This window comes from Carlito syrichta, unplaced genomic scaffold (assembly GCF_000164805.1).
Source record: "Carlito syrichta isolate Samal-C Ts95f unplaced genomic scaffold, Tarsius_syrichta-2.0.1 Scaffold302798, whole genome shotgun sequence".
Taxonomy (NCBI): Eukaryota; Metazoa; Chordata; class Mammalia; order Primates; family Tarsiidae; genus Carlito; species Carlito syrichta.
Genome location: NW_007246894.1, coordinates 1 through 25,481, shown reverse-complemented (window position 1 = coordinate 25,481; position 25,481 = coordinate 1). Strand labels below are relative to the sequence as shown.

The following is a 25,481-nucleotide window of genomic DNA, read 5'->3' as shown; positions in this document are numbered from 1 at the left end:
TAATTGAAATAATTCTATGTGCAGCATTCTACAAAATTTTCCCCTTATCATTTGATTACCCTGAGGTAAAGCAGGATGTTTCTTTTTCTCAAATTTACCAGTTTCAGAATAATTGCTCAGTATCCTTTCAAAAGTGGCCTAGTTGGTATGTTGTTTGGTTGCTGTTTGTGAATGCACACATTTACATATAACGTGCCACAATCCATATCAGTATTTTTGACAATCAGGAAATTGCTCCATTTATATATACAGCCAGTGGTTCAGAATCCCTATAGCCGAATCCAGAGTCTTTGAGGGAAAAAAACAAAACAAAACAAAAAAGTGATAGTTGAGTTTTTCTGCTTTGGTGATACTGAATCGGTACTGTTAAATTTTTAGATGTGAAATATTTTTCTTGTGCTTTGTTTGAAGAGAAAAAGCCTAGCGTGTACAATATGAATCAAATGACACTAGTATATTTCAGATTTGCTTCAAAATAAGCTGGGACAAGTAGACTGGCATACAGATAGGCAAGTTTGGCCATATGCTGCTAATTTCTGAAGTCAGTGTAATGATAGTTATACTATTGTTCATTGTATTATTCTCTTGCATATACACTTGAAAATATCCATAATAAAGTTTTTTTAAATCCCACTTTAGTAGTAAAGTTAAAAAAAGTCACTACACAAAAATTAAAAACAAAATACACATTTTAAGACCAGCACACACCCAACCAGATGGTTCCCAAAAAGTCCAACAAAATGCATGCAAGAGGAAAATAGTAGTAACTTATCTACACAAACTCCCTTCCCACTAAAAAATAAAAGATATTTGAAGTTAAGAGATAGTCTGAAAAAGTATGATTCTTGAAGTATTCTTTATTAAGATCATTAAAAGTTGTAGAAACAACTTTATATTATAAAGGCACAAGGAGACAGTTCTGATAAAATATTCAAATGAACAGTAACTTACAGTACAAAAGACAATTTTAATGCACATACAAACCCCAAATGTCTGATTCAAAAATATTTTACTGCGTCTATTAATGGGCAATGATTAAAAATATAAATTGCTGCCATATAATAAATATCTGATAGTGAATATCTTGATAGCAAAGTGAACAAAATATTTATTGCTTTTCACATACATATTTTTTCCCTGTAATTTTAAATTTCTAATTCTTTTACTATCATCCTCCTCAACCTTTTCCAAAGATAAAAGAAATTTTACATAATCTCATGGAGGGGAAATGGTAGTTATAAAAAAAACTACCTTAAGTAGCAATCACTGCTGGCAGTGTTTTCTCACTTTCTGTTCTGCAATCACAATCATTCTTCTAAAAAGTAAAATAAACCACAGACAGACATCCCAGCTGTGACTGCCATTCTAATGTTTATAATGAAATGTATCAAATATAAGAGGTGTTCTTTTTGAAAATGTATATTTGAAGTTTTGAATAAGAGGCAAATGTTTGACAAGTAATTTTACCTACTCCCTCAAAAATGTCCTAAAGTTGTAAAAAGTTAGTAAAATTTCCAGCACTTAAATGTTTCATTGAGGGCTAGTTGGTATATGAAATATACTGATGTATGAAAACATAATGCAAATATTTTATAATGGAGAGTTCTTACTCTTTTCCTTCCAATTTTTAAACTAAAATTAACTACTGATTTCATCCTCCTCTTTTTACAGCAACCTAGTTTTAGATGGTACAAGTAGAATCTCCATCACAACAGTAAAATAACATGAAAGCACCACCCTAATTTAATTAATGCTATTTCAACTTAGGAAATAAATACCTACATTAAAGTATTTGATAATCATTGTAAAGTTACTCAACCATACATCGTGTTCAGACATTGTGTAGCAGCTAGTAATGTGCCTAGCACAGAAATGATGTTCAATAAATAGTTGCTGAATAAATGAAAAAGAAAAACTTTACTTTGGTTGTGCATATTTTAATAACTTTCTGATTTAGAATAAGGTCAGTCTAGAACTCACTACAGCACACTACACAAAACTTTGATGTAAACAAAAGTAATAACTTCAAGCAGAAAATATTACCAATGTTAGTGATAGTCAACTTATATATTGTAACATTTTTTAAATAGCCCACAAATTTCACATTTGTTAATTTTTGTCCACATATTTAAATTTGACATTTTGATATTTAACAATTGGGTAAAAAAGACCAAGGTAGGCAGACTAGCTAAAGTGTCTGCTTTACAATAATAATTATTAGTTCATCAATAAATAAAAGGTTATGATGCCTGATTAAACTCAAACAATGCCTACTATATTAATTTTGCAAGACTACCAATGAATAACAGGTAAGGTACTTTTAAATTACATATTCTTGAAAGCGGCAGTTTGACTTTCAACATTAAAAAATAACCAGGGAGAATTTAATCATGGTAGACCTAAGGTACTGAAAGTAGGATGATAAGAATAAATAAGTAACCAATTCTATCTTAAATTCTAAACATGAGACTAGGTCTAATATTTCTTTGGCATATGCATTACTATCTCGGACTAGTTAGCATTTAAAAAATACTGGGTTATATATTTTTTCTGAGCCAAAATTTACATCAAGGTGTGGACTGCCAGTATGCTCTCCTTAAAGCCTTTAGACGTTTGCAACATATGCCAAACTTCATGTTTAGTGTACACTTATAGTTGGCACAGAGGGGTGTAACTGTTACCTGAAATGATATCATGCAATTGTGAAACCACAGAAGGTGGCTAAAAAAAAAGTATTTACATAATATAATATTTAGCTTTCTAAAGAAACATAGAAAACCTGGGAATCCTGCCCTAACAGTAAATATGTACCACATAGCACTGAATGAGAACCAGTCAAAATCTAAATGAACACCTACAGTAACCTGAATGTGTAAAATTCAATAAAAAACATAAAAATAGAAAAAAACCCTACACATCAGAAGAAAAAAATGGCCTATAAAACAGGCCAATCTAACTTGACATTCAAAGTAAATGCAAGAGATTCACAAAATCATGACAGTAATGCAAACTAAGTATCAGTACCCTTTGATACACAAGCCAATGTAACTATCAGATTCATTTCCAATAGCTTAACAATATTCATTAATCCACTCAGGCATTGGGGGCGTTGGGGAAAGCAGTTGATGATAGCTCAAGTCTCCAAAGTATAAGAACATACTTATTTGCAGAAGCATCATGTGACTTTTGGAGTAATGTCTTATTTTGATGGATGTTAACACAAGATCTATCAGTGCAAGTTTATCATCCTGTGAACTTAACACTTCCAAATTTCATTTTTCCAGATAGTTTTTGGTGGTTTTGTTTTAACCAGTGCTGTTTAAATGGAGAAAGGGAAAAACAAGTTCACCATAGACTACCTCACGTTGTTACTTAATTGTGCTAGATATTCACGCAGTTCTTTTGCAGCCTGGAATCTGCCATAGCGCTTCTTTGGGTTGGCACACTCATCCAGCAAGGCCTCGAGTCGGCCATCTTTGGCAATTTCACTTGGTGGATCATGAAGGAGTCCTCCAGAAGTGCCACGCCAGGTGGCATGTCTGGACAAGAGGTTTTGACAAACAGCATAATAATTATGGTCCACAGTGGCTCGAGCACAAAGAATTTCTTTTGAAAATGATAAGCAAGCCTCCTTATCACAGTCATCAAATTTGCTTTCATACCATACATCCCAATTTTCAGGTTTATCTGTGAAAGAGGGAAAAACAGAAAGAAAAAACATTTTCAAATAGAATTTTCATTGTTTCCAAAAATAGAACATTTCACCTATTAACATTATCTGTTCTATACTTTCATGTATTATTACAACTTGAAATATTCAGATACATTAATTCATACAAACATTTTTTTGGAAGCCTACAAATGCCAGGCAGAAGAATTGGACAAGGTCCCACCATCCTACCACTTATAGGTTCAGTCTAGTAACTTTCCATCACACACACAAAGTGCTATACATAAGTATGACACAATGCTACAAGAGTCATGAGGAATTAGCCCTTGGGTCTAGAGCTATATATAGTAGGCTGTCTAAAGGAAGAATATCTGATTTCGATCTTAAAAAATAAAAATCTGAAAAGAAACTAAAGAAAATAGCATTCTAGGTCCAGGGTACAGTATATACAAAAGCATGGACTTAAGGGATTGGTTTAGTTGGTTCAGGAAACAGTAATTCACTGTGACTAGAATGTGACAAGGTACCTAGAAAGGAGACAGAGATGAGGCTAGAGAAACAGGTTGTTACTTGTGTGATCATGACCATCATTTGTTTTATAGGAAGATAACTGGGCTGAGGACTGGAGGTACCAAGATGATGAAAGCAACTAAAGAAGGCCCAGGAAAAAAAGCCAGACTGGAGAAACACTATAGACAAAAATTAACAAGTATATGGGTAAAGTTTACGGTTCTAATTGAAGGTAGATAATACTGACATAATAGTGCCAATATAAAAATAAGTATTTTTATTCATTTAAAAATATATGTATGTATAAATAAATATAAAGCTGTAAGATATTCAGGTGGGCATGTCATATATACAACTAGAACTAGACTTGAAACGTATGACTTTGAGGTCAGAGATGTAATACACATATTTAGAACATATCAGCATGAACGTACTTAATGGTGCTAAAGCTTACAGGACAAACAGCTAGCTTATATGAAGAAATCATATACCAATCACAGTCATTTCATGAATTTGCCAATTAGGTGGTTGCTAATGGCAAAGCAGAAGTGTTAATGGGCTAAGGAATGAATGAAGGCTGAGGAAGGAGAGACAATGAAGCAATACTTTTAAAAACAGTTGACAAGCAAGAAACAGGAGAGGGTCTTATATACACTTGTTTATGGGGAGGTAAGAGAAATTAGATATTAAAGGAAGGAGATGAGATATTGAAGAAGTTAACAAGGCATGTTAGACAGAGGAAACTGCATATGGGAAAGTCCAGAAGTGGAAAGGTTCATTCAAGAAAACAAAAAAGCACTGCAGCTAAAGCATCAATAGCAATAAAGAGAGGAATATTAAAAATGTAGCAGAACAGGGCCAAGTCACACAGATTATGCCCTGGGTAAAGAGTTTGAATTTTACTTGAAGAATAATGGAAAGTCATTAAAACCATTTAGTCAAGGAAGTAATAAGACCAGGTTTAAGTTTTTAAAAAGTTACTATTCCAGTAGAAGGAAGCCAAAGGAAAGAACTTCAAGAAGTTGGTACTAATCACAGTCATTTCATGAATTTGCCAATTAGGTTGTTGCTAATGGCAAAGCAGAAGTCTAAATCAGGTGTTAATGAGCTAAAGACTGAATGAAGGCTGAGGAAGTAGAGAGGCAAGCAGTACTTTAAAAACAGTTGACAAGCAAGAAGCAAAAGAGGGTCTTATATGTACTTGTTTATGGGGAGGTAAGAGAAACTAGATATTAAAGGAAGGAGGTGGGATGTTGAAGAAGATAACTGATACAACAAGTTCTCAAAAAAGGATCTACTCTGTCTGAAAAAGAGATGAATGTGTGCTATTTTAACTAGATTTAGAAGATAAAGGACACTGAGGGAGTGTCCACAGCAAAATTTCAATTTCCTTGTGAAGAAATAAAATAAAGACCGTTTACTAGGAAACGAAAAGAAAAGAGAACGAGTGAACAGATAATGCCTTTTGCAAAGTGGCTATTTACAGAGCCCATAAGACATTTGAAAATAGTTAACAAGAGTTAAAGTAGCACGGGAGTGATGCTCATTGTATGAAATGCAAGAACACAGAGTATATGGGTGGATTCATCCAACCTCAGGAATTAGTTGATATAAAACCGTAACAACTATTCCAGGAAAGTCTGCATAAAATAAATTATAAAAAATAATTTTTACAAACACTAGAATAAGCCGGGCTCAGTGGCTCAGCCTGTAATCTCACGCCTCTGGGAGGCTGAGGTGAGTGGATTGCCTGAGCCCGCGGGTTCGAGACCTGCCTGGGCAGCGAGACCTCATCTCTACAATAAATCAAAAAATCAGCAGGGCGTGGTAGTGCACGCCTGTAGTTCTGGCTACTTGGAAGGCTGAGGCGGAAGGATCGCTGGAGCCCAGTAGGTCAAGGCTGCGGTGGCCGGGAGCGGCCACTGCACTCCAGTCTGGGCGACAGAGTGAGACTCCAACTCAAAAAACAAACAAATAAACAAACAAAACACTGGAATAAAATTTTTTTTAAAGTCTGGTCAAACTGCACAACTCTGTGAATATACTAAAAACCACTGACTTGTACAGTTTAAAAAAGAAATGCATAATGTAGGCTGTTACAAAATCAGGGCATAGGACGAGGTAAAAGTGGGGAGGAAAATACTCCAACAGGGTGCTTACTCCCTGAAGGAGGATCTACACGGCCAAGTCAAGAAAGAATCATAAAGTAAGTTTGGTGAGTACAGAATGAGAACAAGGCAGTGGGAAAAATCAAGTGTTTTCAATCGGACCATGCTAAAATCATGCCAAAAAGTTAAGTGTCGATCAAATATACTGCCGTCACATTAACTACATTTCCCAGGTGTCACAGATTTTTAGCATCCGTTTATCAAAAGATCTGTATATCCCTTATGTCAGAAGATAAAAGAGAATTAAAAATATAAGATCCTCACCATGTAGCAACAACCCTTCGGTTTCTTTTTCTAACTGAATTAGTTCTAGAACTAAAGGCTTTGTCCTTGGCATTTAATTTTCAACACACTTCAGACACTGTCCACCTATCCTGTGAAGAACTCACAAATAAATGGAGAGCAAAGTTTCTGGTGAGATGTAATAATCAGAACATCAAACAAAAGTCAGATGTGCAGTGCTAGGAACATCAAAATGGTTTAAACAAAACCAAACCATCAGTGTAGGGACCCCACAGAACAACAAAATATAGAACGTCTCTGTAAGAGATTCCATAGAAAAATGAGGCCTCCATAAAAGCAGTACCATCAATCAGGTAGCTTGTAACAACATAAACTTAATTCTACATTGAACTCCTAAACCACAGCTTATAACACACAGTATGCAAAAGATGTGTATATACGTACACGTATACACACACACACACACACACACACACACACACACACACAGACACACACACACACACACGGAATATACTTGGGTCCCTTTGAATCCAAAGGATTTTTTACTAAATATGGAGAAACTGACTAAGAGTGCAAGTATAAAGACAGAATGAATTAGTACAGATGGCCCTTGACTTATGATGATTAAACTTACAACTTTGACTTCATGATAGTGCAAAAGCAATGCACACTAAGTAGAAACTGTACTTCAAGTACTCATACAGTCATTTTGGTTTTCACTTTCAGAGAGTATTCAATCAATCACATGAAGACTATAATGAATATAATTATTTTCCAGTTTATTATCAAATAGCCTTTATGTTAGATGACTTTCCCCCAACTGTAGGCTAATGTAAGTGTTCTAATTAAGGTAGGCTATACTAAACTATGATGGTCCATAGGTTAGGTGTAATACATACACTTTTTACTTACAATAATTTCGATTTACAATGGGTTTATTGAAAGGTAACCCCAATGTAAGTAAAAAAGTATCTTATTTACTGGCAGTTGTTATATAAACAATGAAAGATGCAAGGAATCTAATGAAGAAATTCAAGGCATACTTCATATAAATACAAACATTATTTTGACATAGGAAAAATATGTAGAAAAGAAATACAGAAGTTATATACTTACTCTGTCGAATTAATCTTTTGTCAGCAACCAAAACATTTTCAGCATCCACAATGATTACCTTCCCATCTCTAGGACCAACTGCAAAATTGTCAAAGCTGACGTCCAGGAGGTAGAGTGCAAATTCAAAGTCATTGTTTGTAAGCTGTTCTGCTATTTCCATCAACTGCCAAGCGAGGTCAACTCGTTTCTCCCATGGTGCATTAAAGTAACTCCACAATTCTTCTCCAACATAATTTACAGCCACCATTCTTCCACAAGCTCCCAAATATTTTGCAAATGGCCAACCTTCATCAGATGGAAAACTCTACAAAAGAATTACCTTGGTATTATAAGAGAGTCTGATGAAAATATTCTGGGTCTATCCTCATATTCTTTCAGTGGAGATTGCTACTAGGAATGAGTTTGAATTTTCTTATTATATTCAGTTCATTAGAGATAACCTTCATGTTTTTTCTAACTCATACCACTAAGACCTGGGGAAAAAAAGTTAGAGAACTTAATATAATAAAGTTAAAATGTGATTAAACATGCTTATCAAAATCTCAGAACCAAATTGATCAATAAAAGGCAAGGCAATGTCTTCATTATCAATAGTAAAAGAATGTATGTTTCCTTATCTTCTTGACTTGTGTAAGTGTTATCAATCAATCTTTTGCATGAACAGCACTGTGTTATTTACCAGGCATCAGGCATTGTGTTATGCTGGCAACACAAGTGAGCTAAACAGTTTCTGTTTAGCCATTCACTTTTATTTTAGAAGAGCATACAGATACCAAACAAGTAATTATGACATGATAAATGTTAGTTACAGGTCCCAGGGAAGCACTTAATAGGGACTTTACCTAGTCCAGAAGCAGGCAGGGGTGGAATTCAGGGAAAGATTCTTTGAAGGTGTCTTTTCACCTATATCCAAATGTTGGGAAGGACAAACTGATAACCTATGAATGCCGCCTCCACTCTGAGCAACTTTAGTTCGAGTTCACCTTTTTTCCATTTCCCAACCACTATATTTTCTGTTCACCTTGGCAGAACTTCAAAATTATTTGTTCTCCTCATCTTAGCAAGGTTTTCTAATCAATTTTAATAAAAATATTTGAAGGATTATCACCCCAAATCAAAAGAAAAATCTTCTATGACTATGAACAAGTTATTTTCAACTTAAATAGCAGGCTTTAATGAAGATACTTTCCACCACTAAAATGCACAGCCGCAAATTGAGCATCAGGGAAAAAAGGATGGGAAGTAATGTTTTAAACAACTTCTTCTTAGATAAAATCATGACCAGAGGCATGTTTTAAGAGCCATTCCCTCAGTTCAAAACCTTTACTTAAGTGTGAAAAAAAATTTTAAGATGAAGTTTACACAACCATCACACAGGGGTGTGAAGATGGATTGGGAAGATAATATTAAGTGTAATTTTACAACAAAACACTACAAATACAGTCATACCTCATTTTATTGTGCTTTGCTTTATTGTTCCTGGTGATATTGCATTGACAAAGTGAAGGTTTGTGGCAACCCAATGTTGAGGAAGTCTGAGTGCCATTTTTCTAACAGCATGTGGTCACTTTGTGTCTCTGTTTCACGTTTTGTTAATTCTCACAATTTTTCAAATTTTTTCATTATTTGGTATGGTAATCTGTGATCTTTGATGTTAGTATTGTAATTGTTTTGTAATTTGATGTTAGCATTAGAAATGTAACAGATTTTCAGATGAACCACATCCGTATAAGACAGCAAACTTAACTGATAAATGCCGTTTGTGTTCTGACTGGCTCCACTGACCAGTCATTCCCCATCTCTCCCCTCTTCTCAGGCCTCACTATTCCTGGAGATAACAATATTAAAATTAGGCCTATTAGTAATTATAAAATGGCCTCTAAGAGTTCAAGTAAAAGGAAGAGTTGCAGGTCTCTCACTTGAAATCAACAGCTAGAAACAATTAAGCTTAGTTAGAAAGGCGAAAAGCCAAAAGCAAGGCCTTTTGTGCCAGTTAACTAAGTTGTAAATGCAAAGAAAATCCTTAAAAAAAAATTAAAAGTGCTGCTCTGGAACACACAAAAGATATGAAAGTGAAACAGTATTATTGCTGATATGAAGAATCTTTGGGTGGCATGGACAGAAGATCAAACCAGCCACAACATTCCCTTAAGCCAACGCCTAATCCAGAGCAAGGTACTATTGCTCTTCAATTCTATCAAACTGAATTGCTGAGAAATGCAGAAGCTGAAGAAAAGTCTGAAGCTAGCAGAGGTTGTTTCATGATGTTTAAGGAAAGAAGTCAATTCTGTAACATAAAAGCACAAAGTGAAGCAGCAAGTGCTGGTGCAAGTTATCCATAATATCTATCTAAGTAAGGTAACTAAAGAAGGTGGCTACCCCTAGGCAACAGATTTTCAGTATCTACGAAACAGCCTTCTACTAGAAGATGACATGTAGGACTATCACAGGAAGAGAAGAGAAGTCAATCCCTGGCTTCCAAACTTCAAAGTAAAAGCAGACTCTCTTGTCAGGGACTAATGCAGCTGGTGACTTAAAGCTGAAGCCAATGCTTATTTACCATTCCAAAAATTCTAGGGCCCTTAAGAATGATGCTAAAATAGACTCCGTTTGTGCTCTATAAATGGAACAACAAAATCTGGGTGACAGCACATCTGTTTACAGCATGGTTTACTGAATATTTTAAGCCCACTGTTGAGGCCTAGTACTCAGAAAAAAGATTTCTTTCAAAATATTACTGTTCATCGACAATGCACCTGGTCACCCAAGAGCTCTGATGGAGATGTACAAGGAGAATAATGTTGTTTCCATGCCTGCTAACACAACAACCATTCTGCAGCTCATGGATAAAGGAGGAATTTTGACTTCAAGTCTTATTATTTAAGAAATACACTTCATGAGGTTATGGCTACCACAGACAGTGATTCTTCTGCTGGTTCTGAGGAAAGCTGAAAACCTTCTGGAAATAATGCACCATTCTAGATGTTATTAGGAAAATCTGCAACACATAGGAGGTCAAATTACCAACATTAACATGAATTTGTTCGATTCCAAAATGGGCAATTCCAGCCCTCATGGATAACTTTGAGGGGTTCAAGACTTAGGAACAAAGAAACTACATAATTGGTAGAAACAGTAAGAGAACTAGAATTAGAAGGGGAGCCTAAAGATGTGTGAGACTGAATTGCTGAACTGTCATGATGAAACTTGAACAGATGAGGAGTTGCTTCCCTATGGATAAGCAAAGAAAGTAGTTTTTTGAAATGGAATCTACTCCTAGTGAAGATGCTGTTAACACTGTTGAAATGAAAACAAAGAACTTAGAATATTATATAAACTCAGTTGATAAACAGCAGCAGAGTTAGGACTGACTCCAATTCTGAAAGAAATTCTACAGTGGGTAAAATGTTATCAAATGGCATGGCAAGCTACAAAAAAAAAATTCTTCATGAAAGGAAGAGTCAATTAATGTAGCATATTTCACTGTAGTCTTATTTTAAGAAACTGTCACTGTTACCCAAACCTTCAGCAACCATCACACCGATCAGTCAGCAGTCATCAACACTGAGGTAAGGCCTCCATCAGCAAAAAAGATTACGACTTGCTGAAGGCACAGATACTTGCTAGCATTTTTAACAGTATTTTTAAATTAAAGAACGTCTAATTTTTTAGACATAATGCTACTACATACCTAATAGACTACAGCATAATGTAAACATAACTTTCACATGCACTGGAAAACCAAAACATTTGTGTGACTTGCTTTATTGCAATATTTACTTCGTTGTGGTGGCCTGGAACCAAACCCACAACTCTCTAAGATATACCTCTATCAATGTGCCTACTTCCACTGCTAAAAACTGAACAATTTGCTTATATTTAAAGACCTAGAGATGTGGCTCTTCTTCTTGAACCTCTTAGAAAAAACAAGAAATATTAATTTTACCCAAAGCTTTATATAACTGTCAAAATTCAATAATATCCTTGCATTAAAATTATCAACTTTAAAACAAAAAATATTTTTAAAACTAAACTTCATCTATGACTTATCTTCAGTTACTCTCTTTCAACTCTATCAATGCATAGTAACTCTACTTGTTCTTTGTGTATATATCTTTTAAATTTTAAATTTTAATATATACAGCTTTCTAATAAAACATTAATTATGTAAATGAAAAATTTAGATTATGAATCTTTAATTATAGTAAGTTAATTAATTCAATTTTAGTTAAGAAACTATCTACTGATTCTTTATAAATTAGAAGTAAACACATTTTTCATCTTCTACCTGAAAATTTTAAAAATTTATTTTGGGTATTAGAAAAAAGTGATAGATTGCTCATATCCAATGTGTAGTGCAAAAACTTTTTGCTAACCACAAACTATTCTTAACTTTACTCCCCCCAATTTAAGATATCTCCATGACCTTGAAATTTTAGTTAGACAAAGTAGTATGAACGATTTAACTATCTCCCAAAAGCATTTAGTATAAAGTTTCAGACATAAAAATGAAAGCACTAAAAATAAGTAATATTTGAGTTTAGATAGTTTTGTCATGCAGAAAATAAAACAAAAAACTCCTCCATACCCTATTGGTATATTATTAACATGCCATATTGTAGAATAGATACAAACATATCTTTGTGAAAATAAAACGGTCTTTGACAACAGGAGAAAAGGGAACCCTGCCAACATCTGCACATGTACAAATGCCTCCTTGTTTTTGGAGCCCTTCCAACTGGCAAACGACAGTCAAATATACACTTCATTACCCAAGTCCCTTATAGAAGAGGGTAAAATATATGAACAAATGTCACATTGAGCAACTTTATATTCATATAGTGTTTTCTGACAATGTTAACAAATCCTGCTATGCCTCATTTTAAGAAGAGCACTTCAGTTCTTTCATATAGTTTGCTACCTAATCTTGTGGAAGAACTTTAATAAATGAATTCACACCATTTTCTCAGATAACAAGAATTTTTCATTGTCTAATCAAAATAGTCAGATTTCATTACTGAGAACAGAATTCTATTGAAAACACTATAGAACACAGAAAATCCTCAAGGAAAGGAAAATATTTGTCATTTGCACCTAAAGCAATTCTGGCTTAGAACCAAAATACCATGGTCAAGCAGTCTGAGAGACAAAATTTTTAAATGTTACAGCTTGGATTCGCTAAATGTGTCAAGCAATAAGAAAAAAGTTCTTCCTTATTACTTCCCACAGAGCATAAAAAGCACAGTAGCTAAGATGGTAAGTTTACTGCTGAGGTCTACATTTTTCTATTTAAAACAAAATTTAAAAATCAGATATTTCAAATTACCTAGTACAAGCATATGTAGTAATCTGAAATAAAATATGACTATTTTAATGAATTACTTACAATTGAAAAAATGTACATATACTTTTCAATTGAAGAAAGGCATATTTAAGGTTAGAATGATACCAATCCTAATTGAATTGAAGGGACTTCATTTAATTTTACAAGGCTTTTTATCAGGCTTAAATGCATGTTATAAAGTGTAAAATGTAAAGTTTTTAAAAATAAATATTAGACTAAGATTATACAAAGGCACAAAACAGTTAAATATTTACTTTCTGTAATTGTATTTTTAAAAATTAAGTTGGTGACAACTCAAAGAAAGCATCTATAGAATATTATCACAAATGTGAAAATTAAAGGACAACCCCTTCGGGTCCCCTCCCATTGTGGGAGCTTTTCTGTCCTCTCAATAAATCTTGCTTTCTAAAAAAAAAAAAGAAAGAAAACTGAAAATGGAAATTTGAAGTATTAAGACTTAAACATGAAGAAATAACACATCTTCACTATTGATTTACAAAACAAAAAATATTTTGAATACAAACCCTTATATAAATGTCTAGGCATTTATTTTATTTTTAGTAATAATACCACAAGCTACTTGTTTGATGTCATGAAACTCATAATATTAACAACGATAATGTATGTGCTGACTGTATCTTAAAGCCAAGGCTCCAGAAACAAACAAAACCACTAACGTCATCTTCCACTGAAGGAGAAAATGCAATCAAGCTGATATATAATATCTATAATCAATGTTACAGTAAAGACTAGAAAATAGACATTTTATACACTTTATAGTATATAATATTTTCTATAATTTTTATATTTAAAGGGCAACATAGCATATAATAAAGTAATGAACTTGAAGTTATAAGGCTAGTGTTTGTGGTCCACCTCTACCACTATATCTCACTAGCTGTAACCATGGCAAAGTAATAAATTCTATGAGCTTTGGTTTTCATTCTCTGTAAAACTGGAGTAATATCTGTATCACCATATTCATCATGGCAATCTGAGGTTTAAAGGAAAAAAGATATGAAATGTATTTTGTAAATTTAATACTATTTAATGAACTATTTATCAAAATACTTGTATACATTCTATTCAAACCTGCTAAATAAAAAAGTTAGGCACTCATCAAGAAATATGCTTATTTTCATGTCCCCTATTCAACAGCATCTGTAAATAATGAACCCTTTCCAAATACAGCAAAAAAAAATAAACACTTTTACTCACCTCTAGTAGTTTCTAATTTATAACAGAATACATAGTTAGCTGCCAAACTTTAAAAAGATTTGATGCTATGAGACATGTATAGAGCATGCACAAACACTAAAAATGCAAAAAATTTAAAAACCAGTAACACGTACACACATAAGCACAGCATTTTAACTTGCTTTCCAATTATTCTAGATACGCATCACAAAGCAAATTCTGAATGTCAAAATAACTTCTTACTTACCTAGATTAAAACAAAATTATCATTATATTTTATGCGATGAATAAAGGAAAAGTAAAATAAAGAAATGTAGAGTTGGACATGAGGTAAACTGTAATTCTAGCTCCATCTTATTACTATTAGCACGTTAAGTGATTTGCTTAAAGTCACACAGGTAGTAAAAAGAAAATCCAAGTCAAACTGTAAGTCCTTTTTCAAGAATCAGAATGGATTCACAGAATAGATTAACACAATCCCTCAATCCCATATCCTTCTGTTTAAGAATTCTTCAGATTTTTATAAAGGTGACAATTCATATACTACATAGTAGCATTCCACAAGCAAACATGCTGGAAAAGTAATGTAAGATTATTCACCCTAGCCGGGCTCGATGGCTCAGCCTATAATCCCGCACCTTTGGGAGGCTGAAGTGAGTGGATTGCCTGAGCCCGTGGGTTCGACTTGGTGAGACCTCATCTCTACAATAAATCAAAAATTAACTGGACATGGTAGTTCCAGCTACTAGGACGGCTGAGGTGGAAAGATCACTGGAGCTTAGCAGGTCAAGGCTGCGGTGGCCGGGAGCGGTCACTGCACTCCAGTCTGGGTGACAGAGTAAGACTCCAACTCAAAAAAAAAAAGATTATTCACCCTAAGTGCTCTCTACTTAATGCTGAGACCCAAAGGATGAGTATTATCATAGACTGGAGAAGGAGCAGTAAGAGCATTCTAGGCACAAGTTAAAGTCAGAAAATGTCTTCTCAAAAATGGGGAAACAGGAAAAGGTCAAAGCAGTTGCGTGAAATGAACAAGGAAATGGCTTGAGGTAACAGAATCTGGAAAGTCAAATATAAACCACATCATGTTAGGACTTACAAGAATACAACACAAACGCCTCAACATGGTCTTCTTAGCATGGTCTACTTGATATGCAAAACCAAATACAATGTAAAAATCTGAACGTTGAGGATGATCTTGCCTACTGGAAATCAACCAGTATTCAGTGGCATATTACATTATTCTAAACAATAAGTTTTTAAAATATCATAGTAATACCCTTTGATCAATATCCCCTATCCTACCAGGCTAATAAACCTGTTTTATTCTATCATGTCATAACACAATCATGAAAAAACTAGACACAGAATAATTAGTAAAGATACATAAAAGAGTACCTTTTGGTTTTATTTATTTGTTTACTAACAAACAATAAATGACATAAGACTAACAGATTAAAATAAGGTCAAGCCAGGCTCGGTGGCTCAGACTGTAATCCCACACCTTGGGAGGCTGAGGTGAGTGAACTGCCTGAGCCCGCGGGTTCAAGACCTTCCTGGGCAACTTGGTGAGACCTCATCTCTACAATAAGTCAAAAAATTAGCCGGGTGTGGTAGCGCACGCCTGTAGTTCCAGCTCCTTGGAAGACTGAGGTGGAAGGATCCCCAGAGCCCAGCAGGTCGAGGCTGCGGTGGCCGGGAGCGGCCACTGTACTCCAGTCTGGGCGACCAAGAGAGACTCTAACTCCAAAAAAAAAAAAAAAAAAAAGGTCAACTTTAAAAGTGCTTGTATTCGATTATCTGTTTTTCTCCTACATGACTAAAAGTAGTGTTGTATACTAAAAAAAATCAAAGTTCCTTTCACAAAAGAAATATATATTTTATAATCATTCATTACCTCATAACAGTCCATTAAAAGGAGCATAACTTTGCAGTTTGCCTAAAGAGAGACAATCAACGAATATAGAACAAGAGATGTGTTACCATGCAAGACTGATTTTTTAAAGGTGAAAATTCCCAGTATAAACTAACTTCAAAAAAAAATTTTAGTAATCAAAACAGCCAATCCAAAATCTGAATATCAGATTTTCTACATAACCAGCACTTCTGCTCAAAAAACTACAAAATGTAGACTTGAGAACTCGCTAGGAAACTACATATTATCAAAAACATAGAAAATGCTTAAAGGTTCGATTTAAGTTTTAAAGTTATGTTTAAAAGCCCAATTTGAATGAAATCCCATTGTAGTAAGGTATGTTATAACAGCTGCTCATAGAGATTAGTCAACTGTACTGGTGACAGACTAATGTGTTCACAGTTTTGTGAACTGTCTGGAAGGGAAATATAGTAAAATTACTAGGATGATTTAATGGTTACCAAACTTTTGCTAAAATTTCTTTAAGATCTTAGCTTCTTATACTGCCAAGTAGTAACCAAAATCTATTGCAAATACTGCAGAAGCTTAACAATCTCAAATTTTTTAAGTCCTGGGGTATGTTTGATTTATTTCATAAAATAATTTTCTGAATGCCATTTTCCAACCACCTCAATTTCCAACATTAAACAATACCCTGAAAATGGCAAAACTGCATTATTTGAATATTACGTCCAACAGCTAGAAGTAAAATTAGAAACCAATGTCAAAACACATCAACAATAAAAATAATCCCCAAGTTTAATAGAAATAATCTTTTAGAATAAATAACTTAAGAAATCCCTTCCCCCAGAAAAAAAGCCTCGCCCAAACATGTTTTATTTTATTTTTATTATTATTATTATTTTTTGAGTTGGAGTCTCACTCTATCACCCAGGCTGGAGTGTAGTGGCACGCTCATGGCCACCCCAGCGTCGAACTGCTGGGCTCTGGGCAATCCTTCCGCCTCAGCCTTCAGTAGCTAGAACTACAGGCACACACTACCATGCGCAGCTAATTTTTGATTTATTGTAGAGACGATGTCTCGCCAAGTTGCCGGGACTGGTCTCGAACCCACAGGCTCAAGCAATCCACTTGCCAAGCGTCCCAAAATGCTGGGATTACAGGCTGAGACTGAGGCCAGTCTGTTTTAAATATGCATATATTTACTAGTTTCAACTGACCCTATCTTACCCACTCTCAAGCAACCGTGAGCCACGTTTCTAAGTTGAATACATATCTACAAACACCATACTCAAACATTTGCTTCCAATAAAAACACAATTTCAAGAAATAAGAAGGACATATTAAGCTTCTTTTAGACCCAATAACCTCGGGATGTTATCTTACTTTCCTTAGTCAAGATCTGATTTCTTTAAACAACCTGAGAAGTCGAATAGTACTAACTTCCCTGGTTCCTTTAGAAGAGGTCAGGTGTTTTCAGGGTGATATGGCCATAGATGCCTGGTTCCTTTAAAAACACAAACTGAAATAACACAGCCCTTTGGAAGAATAGCAAAACATTCACTAATAGCTCAGTTACCTTCCCTCATTAAGGATCTGGTGTCTACTTTTAGTAGAACGGTATTCTTGTTGCCGCCTTAAATTTAACAAAACTCTTGTTTTCTGGACTCCAAATCCATTCCTTCTCTAAGCTTTATCATAATAAAAACAGTCACTCAGTAGTTGCTCAGACCGCAAATCCAAGACACATCCTTTATTTTTCCCTTTCCCTCATACCCTGACCTATCAACAAGTCTTGAAAGCTATTTCTTCTAAATGTATTGGGTATGATTGCTTTCCATAACCTCAACTGCAACCACCTTAATCCAAACTGCCAAGCTCTCTCCCACCAACGAGTGCAAAAGACTCCCTGATTTCTTTCCTGCTCCTTATCACCCATTCTCCACAAACCATACCTTGCCACAAACATTTCTACTGTTTGCCCCAGTTTGGGAAATAAAATCCTAGCTCATTAGCCATGGCTACAAGGTTACACAGGATCTGGTCCTTGCCTGCCTCTATGATCTTACATGCTACCTTGCTTCCTTACTCCCAAGCCCGACCCTACTTTGGGGCCTCTGGATTCATCATACATCTTGCCTGAAAGCACTTTTGCCCTCAAGAACTTTGCACCACAGGCTTTTTCTCAACATTCACACCTCAGCCAAAATGTCACTCTTCCTGACCATTCCAATTAAAGTATTCCATACCCAATCCAATTCTTTCTTGTTCTCTTTACAGTATGCACAATCGGAAATTATCTTGTTCTTTATTTGCTGCCCATATCTAATGCTCCAGAAAGCAAAGGTAGTACAAACTGTGTCCCTGCTTGTCATATTTACCTCATCCCAAGGGTATATAGATCAGTTGCTGGCACTATTGAGCAATGCCACACAACTCTTGTCAGATCTCTTCACACCTCAGAGATAAAATCCCAAAAGACCAGTAGTAGAAAGAAAAAAATATGAAGAAGACACTGAAGCATCACGCCTACTTCTAATAATAAATCTTTTAAGAGTTTGTCTCAAAGTCTAAGAATGCCCATAAACAACCCAGATAAACTAATTTTTTTTAGTATTACCACTCACCAATGTACGAAATGGAATTATTAAACTGTAATGATGATCTACAGATTAAAAAAATAAACTATTTGCTTTGTATTTCGGAATTCCTGTCTAAAACCTCTTTCCTACAACATTCATTCTGTTCATTATACTTTATATGTGACAAACCCCAACCCTTTTCGAATTCCAAAAAAAACTATAGCCTGAAGAAACAACTACATAGGTATGTATAATATATGTATATGTAAGGAGAGTAATGTTTGAACGTCTGCCATGAGAAAAATAAAATTTATATATTTCTAAGACAGATACCAACATAATGCACTAAAGAAATTTTCAACTACTACAGCTGTCTAAAAATGGGATAAGCTGATTTTCAAAGAAATAATACACCGTAAAAGCTCTACAATTAAAGACATTTAACATATATTACTTGACTAATCCTATGTCCTTTAATCTTTTTAAACAATCCTATTTGGTAAGTATTAACACCTCCACTTTACTGATTAAAAAGCTCAAGATCTGAAACACTAAGAGACCTCAATGCCATTCAACAACTTTATGGTAATACAGAATGTGAACTGGACACTGTTGCAATACTGTCCCCACCACTCCTCCCACTCCCATATATAGGCAAAAATCACTGAAATTTTTCCTGGTACTCACTACTATCATGATACAAACAGATGTCCCTCCCTAAATGAGTCATCCGACAGTGTGCATATACCTTTTTGGTAGGGCTTATTATGCTGTATTGATTGTAATTAGTCGCCTAAATTATCTACTGCCTACATAGTAGAATACTTGCCACTTAAGGCCGTCTTTCCATCCTTTCAATCCAAATGCAGACTATGTAATAGACTACCAAATTAACAAACAAAATTCAGTTCTTCTGGCTATAAACACAAAGAGCTCTTGAGCACTTTCCAAATAACTTCCTATCAAGAATCTATAAATTGTTTAAAAGTTTTGATTACATAATTTTAAACCTCCCACAATCTATGACTAGGATGAACAACTATCTGCATCTTATACTAGTAATTTTCAGTCTTAAGACATTTTACAACCATTTACTAAAGTTCATCATATGTGCAATAAAAACACAGGGTTTACATTCTAAAGCCATTAATTTTATATATAGGTAATGAGTGGAAAGTGAAGGAAAAAAGTCAACATACTGTGAAGTTAGCAGCAATGACAGAAATACAAGAAGCAGGTCAGGCACCAAAAACCAGAAAAACAAAATAAAAAACCAGTCTGACAATCCCATGGGAAATTGGCCACCCATGTCCAAAAAGCAAACCTCAAAAAACCAAACTATTTCCCAGCATGTATGAGGAATATGTGCTAACCCATGCAGTAGAAATATAAAAAACAGTTCAAAGATTAGACAAAAGTACAGAAAGGACAAAATTAATAATGATAAAAAGATATGGTTAAATCCAGAAACCAGACCAAAGTGTCAAATGATTTTGCTCCACTGACCCTCAGTAATGCTTTCTTAAGAATGATTGTTTCGCCGGGCTCAGTGGCTCAGCCTGTAATCCCACGCTTTGGGAGGCTGAGGTGAGTGGATTGCCTGAGCCCGAGGGTTCAAGACCCGCCCAGGCAACTTGGCGAGACCTCATCTCTACAATAAATCAAAAAATTAGCCGGGCGTGGTAGCGCGCACCTGTAGTTCCAGCTACTCAGAAGGCTGAGGTGGAAGGATCACCGGAGCCCAGCAGGTCGAGGCTGCGGTGGCCAGGAGCGGCCACTGCATTCCAGTTTGGGAGACAGAGTGAGATTCCAACTTAAAAAAAAAAAAAAAAAGAATGACTGTTTCTAACATCTTTCTAAAAGTTTTTTTTTTTCTTACTTGAAGTACACAGAATTGTTTCATTATTTTTGTTTTTTCACAAAGGACATTCAAGTATCAAAAGTGTCTATGAAATCTCAGATGAAAAACCAGAAAAAGTTGAAAAACTTATGACTTTATTAGTTCTACTCAGAACTACCTCTAATGTATTTTGAAGCCAAAATCTAGGAATGCAGTTACTAAAGTAGCAGTCAGTGAAAGACAAATAGGAGGCTCCCTAGATTGAAAAAAAACTCCTGAAACAAAATTTGGAACATCCTTTTAGATACTACTGCCCCACAAGAGCTGGCAACCCTTAACACCATATTCTTTCATTCATTCACTCACTGAGTTGGAGTCTCTATCACCCAGGCTGGAGCGCAGAGGCACACTCACAGTCACCGGAGCCTCAACCTGCTGGGCACATGTGGTCCTTCTGCCTCAGTCTTCCAAGTAGCTGGAAGTACAGGTGCAAGCCACCCCACCCCACCCTAATTTTCTGATTTATTGTAGAGATGAGGTCTCGCCAAGTTGCCCCGGCTGGTCTTGAACCCGTGGGCTAACACAGTACTCTCACCTCAGCCTCCCAAAATGCTGGGATTATAGGCGTGAGTCACCGTGACTGGCCCTATGTTTTTAGATGAGAAAATACAGTTTACTTAAAAGTAAATTCGAAAAAGAGGAGATTCACCTCCCTAAGGGAGGGAAGGGGGTCAAAGTCAGGAAGCATGGCAACAGCTCAAAGAGCACCTGGCCACACCAGAGTCTAGTAAGGCAACGGCCATATGTTTTTCTTTGAAGAAAATCTTTGGTTTTTATTTTGCTTCAATCTGATTTCATGCATGTAAAAATTTGGGGGTAGAAAGGCTTGAAAGAGGTTTAATCTGTCCTGGCCTCCAACTCCTCACATCTTAGCAGGGACCTAGTACCAAAATCCCTAATCCCATTTTGGGAGATCTTAATTAAACCCATTCCATATGTTAAAAGTCAAGCTCAGAAGAAAACTTAAAAAACAAACAAACAAACAAACAAAACACAAAAATTTCTCAAGTCAAGAGTTTAAGAGTTCCAGGATACTGCTGCTGTAAAGGAAACGTTCTAATCCAATAGCCTCATTTTATAAAGAGGGAAGTGAGTCTCATTTTAAAAGCTTATGAACTCATCTGAAGTAATTAGCTAAACAGCCAAAAGCTTTTCTTTATTTCAAAAACTGTATTTTCAGCAGAGCACTTTAAAAATACATTCTTCCTTATATAAATTATTTTTAAGGAAAAACATTCATTCAACACTTTCTATAAAAACTTATTCTTTAAGGTAAGAATGGACAGAATTATTATAACTAAAGATATGGTTGATATTTAGAATCACCATTATTTTTAAGGTGACTCAAACCCCAAACAAGCTTCAAAATAGCTGATTAAATGCAGTAGATTGTTAGTGTAAAAATAAAGTAAATCCTATAAAACTATAATTTTAAAAATCTACAGAAAATAAAGTTCTACAAATATAATAAACAAATTTCTAGCTCTTCTCCCTAAATAGCCAAGAGTTTTCTTCATTTCCCATAAACAAGACCATCTTCATTACTTTCAGGTTATGAAGTCAGAGATACTGAGCTTCAGGACATCCAGACAGCAGCATCTCTCGTCTCTCTCTTTGCAGACAGTCAGTCTCTCTCTCTCTCTCTCTCTGTCTCTCTCTCCACACACACACACACACACACACACACACACACACTTCTCCTGTGAAATCAAGAATGGTAAGTACAAGTACTGACAGAAAATTTATCAGTTAAATAACCTGCCATCTCACCAATTACTTCAACACCTCAAGGTTTTCATGTTTCAAGATTTTTAACCTTGGAACATTATACAAAAGCAAACAAATCTCCTCTCTCCCAATTTTCCATAGACTAATGGCATACATGGCATTAAAATACACCTCTCAGTAAAGTAAAAATGTACAAAGGAAAAGAAAATATCAAAATAGAAAATAACAGTATCACAAGCATTATCTGTTGCTTGATGTTTATAAAACTTTTTTAGAAGATGGTAATTCTATGACAGAACAATTTTCCTTAGAGCTAGATAAGCTGCTATAAGCTAGCTATTCAACAATAGGAAGAGAGTTGTATTTCCTTGCCATTTCATATAGCAAAATCTATATTACATATCTACATAGCCTTACATAGATTAGGTATGTGTGTATACATTTTACAGACAATACCTTTTGGGTTTCCTTTCAAGGAATAACTGAAACTTCAATTTTGTACTGCTTCTAAAGACCAGAAAAGACAAATTTAATGTATTAAATTCATATGTATTTTCAGTTCTTTAGTACCTTATCAAAAGAGATTTTTTAAATGCTAATTTTTGAGGCATATTTATTTTGGAAGAACGTTTGTTAAGAATAGCTTCATTAAGTCAGTTGAAAGATTTTTTTTTTTCCCTAAATTATTTAATCTTTGGACAGTATAAGAAAAATCTAGTTTGTCACCAACTGTCTAAAAATTCGACAAGTAGCTCCCTCTCCTGGAAAAAAAAGTGAGCTCCTCTCCAAGCTGTAAAACACAGACTTGTACTATTAAGAATGTTTTAAAAAACACATGAAACAAAAATATAGGAATCCACATTTGGACTTTCCTATCAGTATCAATTATACCCCAATACAAGTATAAACAGCTATAAACAGTTTTACAGAAACTTTTACAAATACTAAAAATGTACAATTTACCAGCTAACAAAATATAATGAATATCATGATCTGACTTACTATATAACAACTATTGGATTTGGGTCACAGAAAAATTTTGAGATGCCTTTCATTTTAGTGGTTTTAAACTACCATCTATCTTCAAATACATTGTTCATATTTCTTAACTCACCAAAGCTCAAGCTGTCCTATATAGAAAGTAGCAGCTTTATAAAGATTTCTCATTTAAAATAAGTCTTCTTATTCTTCTTGCTTGTCCATCAGGTTAAAAAAATAATAACATACCAATATGAATGACTGATACTAAAGACTCCAAAATTCTATTTTGCAATATTTTATTAGCTATAAAGTATTAGTACTATTCTTGGGAACTGGACTGTCTAAATTAAAAATACAATTTACAAATAAATGTCACAGTCTACAATATTGATACATGTTTCCTCACAAAAAAACAAACTCATCCTATTGCCCGTCTATTCATCCCCTCAGAGCAACTGTGTCACTACATTTAAAACACAAGAAAACAATTGTGCCTTTTTAGAAAGCTATTTATCGCTAAAGATGAAAACACATAACAAGTGAGGGAAAAGTTCATCAGAAAACAAAATACAAGTAAATTTGACTATCTCAACGATAAAGTAAACTGAAAACGCTGAAAGCTTTAAAAAAATAAAGCCTTCCTGAACAAAGCAGATGTACCTTAGTGTAAACCAAACGCCAAAGTTTCTCAAATCCAGATGCCATGACTGTGCTTAGAAAGTCCTAAATGTTCTTAAGTTATTAGTTCTAGTATTAGTTGTTACTAATATATCACTGCTCAGAATTATCTGAGAAGAATCTTTCAACAGAGCTGCCAGTATTTTAAATGTAGGAAATGTACATTGCTACGAAAGCACCTCACTATATTTTTTGGGTCCCAGAGAACTTGACAGACCACATATTTCAGCAAACTACTAACGCTATCTCCATGAACCAACCTTGCTCATATAAACAATAAGATTTCTATTTCTTAAATTGAAAAATAGCTTAAATGAAAAGTTTCAAGTGTGTATAGATCACAAATATGGGCTGAACCTTTAGAAGACTGGTTTCGAAACTCCTGAATAATTTCTTCGAGGGAAGTTTACCCAGTCGTAAGCCCCATTCACTGTTAATAAGCACAACAGTATTTAACATACAATCTGTACTTTAAAATTAATACATATCGTATGATGTCTTACAATTTACTAAGACTCACACTAAAGTTTTGATTGAGGCAAAATGTGTGTTAAAATTAATTTGGCTGAACGCATCAAATAAGGCTGGTTTCTTTTAGCAGAGTAAAACCTGAAAAAAGAAAATAATATAAATACCTACAGTTTCCTATCCATGCACTTTGGAAAAACCGTGCAAACCCTCCAGTCATCACTGACATTCTTAGTAGTGAAGTACACCAAAATTACTCGTGAATTTTAAGTCATTCCCTCACCCCCTTGTATTTGAAACACAGCAAATCTGGCATGGAAAAGGAGCACGGTAACTTTTCCTGCACTCAGAAGGAGGGAACGCAACCCCACAGTCGCAACCACCGTCCAAGGGCGCCGCACCGAAGCCGGGTGGCAACGTGTAGAAAAAGGCAAACACTACAAAGGCATACACAGTGTTTTTGTTTTTCGGTCACCAGGCAAAAGATTCCATCCTGTGCCTCTAAAGGGCACATTTCCTTTCAAAATACAGTCGGAAGAGGACAGGCAACGCCGTGAGGCCGGAGGCAAGACTCTCGCGCCCCTGCTTCGCGCCCCGGCCTAACACTTCATCTTCCTTCAGCCCGATCGCCAGATGAACAGGGCAGGTCACAGGATCGGGATGAAAATGTCCGTCCCGGCCTGAAGTCCTCCCAGCCCCAAGCCCGGCGCTGCCTTACTTTTTCCCGCTCCTCGGATTCCGATCCCACCCAAAGTTCGGCGCCAGGACTAACCCCACCCTGACCGCCGTCCCGTTCCCCGACCCCAGCGCCCCCGACTTGCCCCCAAATCGGCTGCCTGAACGACCGCCGGGCAAAGGCGCCGGCAAAACAAAGGCAGACTCTGAGGCCGAAGGGAGGCCCGCCGCGGGGCCCGGCGCAGGGAAGGGCGACCGCGCGGAGAGCGCTCGGAAAGAACGACGGCAGGTCCGAGGGCTGCCGACCCGCCGGCGCCGGCGCCGCGGACGGGCGAGCCCCGG

The 25,481-nt window shown here is 35.6% G+C and overlaps 1 protein-coding gene across 2 annotated transcripts; it reads right to left on the bottom strand.

Annotated features, from left to right (window-relative positions):
- Nucleotides 1–837: 837 nt before the first annotated feature.
- Nucleotides 838–25,186, bottom strand: CUNH3orf58 (chromosome unknown C3orf58 homolog). 2 transcript variants are annotated; one of them, XM_008057151.2, is made up of 3 exons: nucleotides 25,095–25,186; nucleotides 7,711–8,014; nucleotides 838–3,687 (listed from the first exon to the last, which is right to left on the bottom strand). In XM_008057151.2, exons 2-3 carry the CDS (start codon nucleotides 7,955–7,957, stop codon nucleotides 3,356–3,358), a joined length of 579 nt encoding a protein of 192 aa, XP_008055342.1. In that variant the 5' UTR covers nucleotides 7,958–8,014; nucleotides 25,095–25,186; the 3' UTR covers nucleotides 838–3,355. The 2 variants fall into 2 exon arrangements, with proteins under 2 accessions (XP_008055342.1, XP_021567548.1); XM_021711873.1 differs by lacking the exon at nucleotides 25,095–25,186 and adding an exon at nucleotides 9,458–9,507.
- Nucleotides 25,187–25,481: the final 295 nt, after the last annotated feature.

Bases quoted from the DNA above. Each gene is read 5' to 3' on its own strand.
- CUNH3orf58 (XM_021711873.1), bottom strand. From the start codon at position 9,502: ATGACTGGTCAGTGGAGCCAGTCAGAACACAAACGGCATTTATCA. The intron at 8,015-9,457 runs GTTAAGTTTGCT...ATTCTTTTGTAG, and splicing joins AACACAAACGGCATTTATCA to AGTTTTCCATCTGATGAAGG. The intron at 3,688-7,710 runs GTAAGTATATAA...CCTCTTTCACAG, and splicing joins CAAAAGATTAATTCGACAGA to ATAAACCTGAAAATTGGGAT.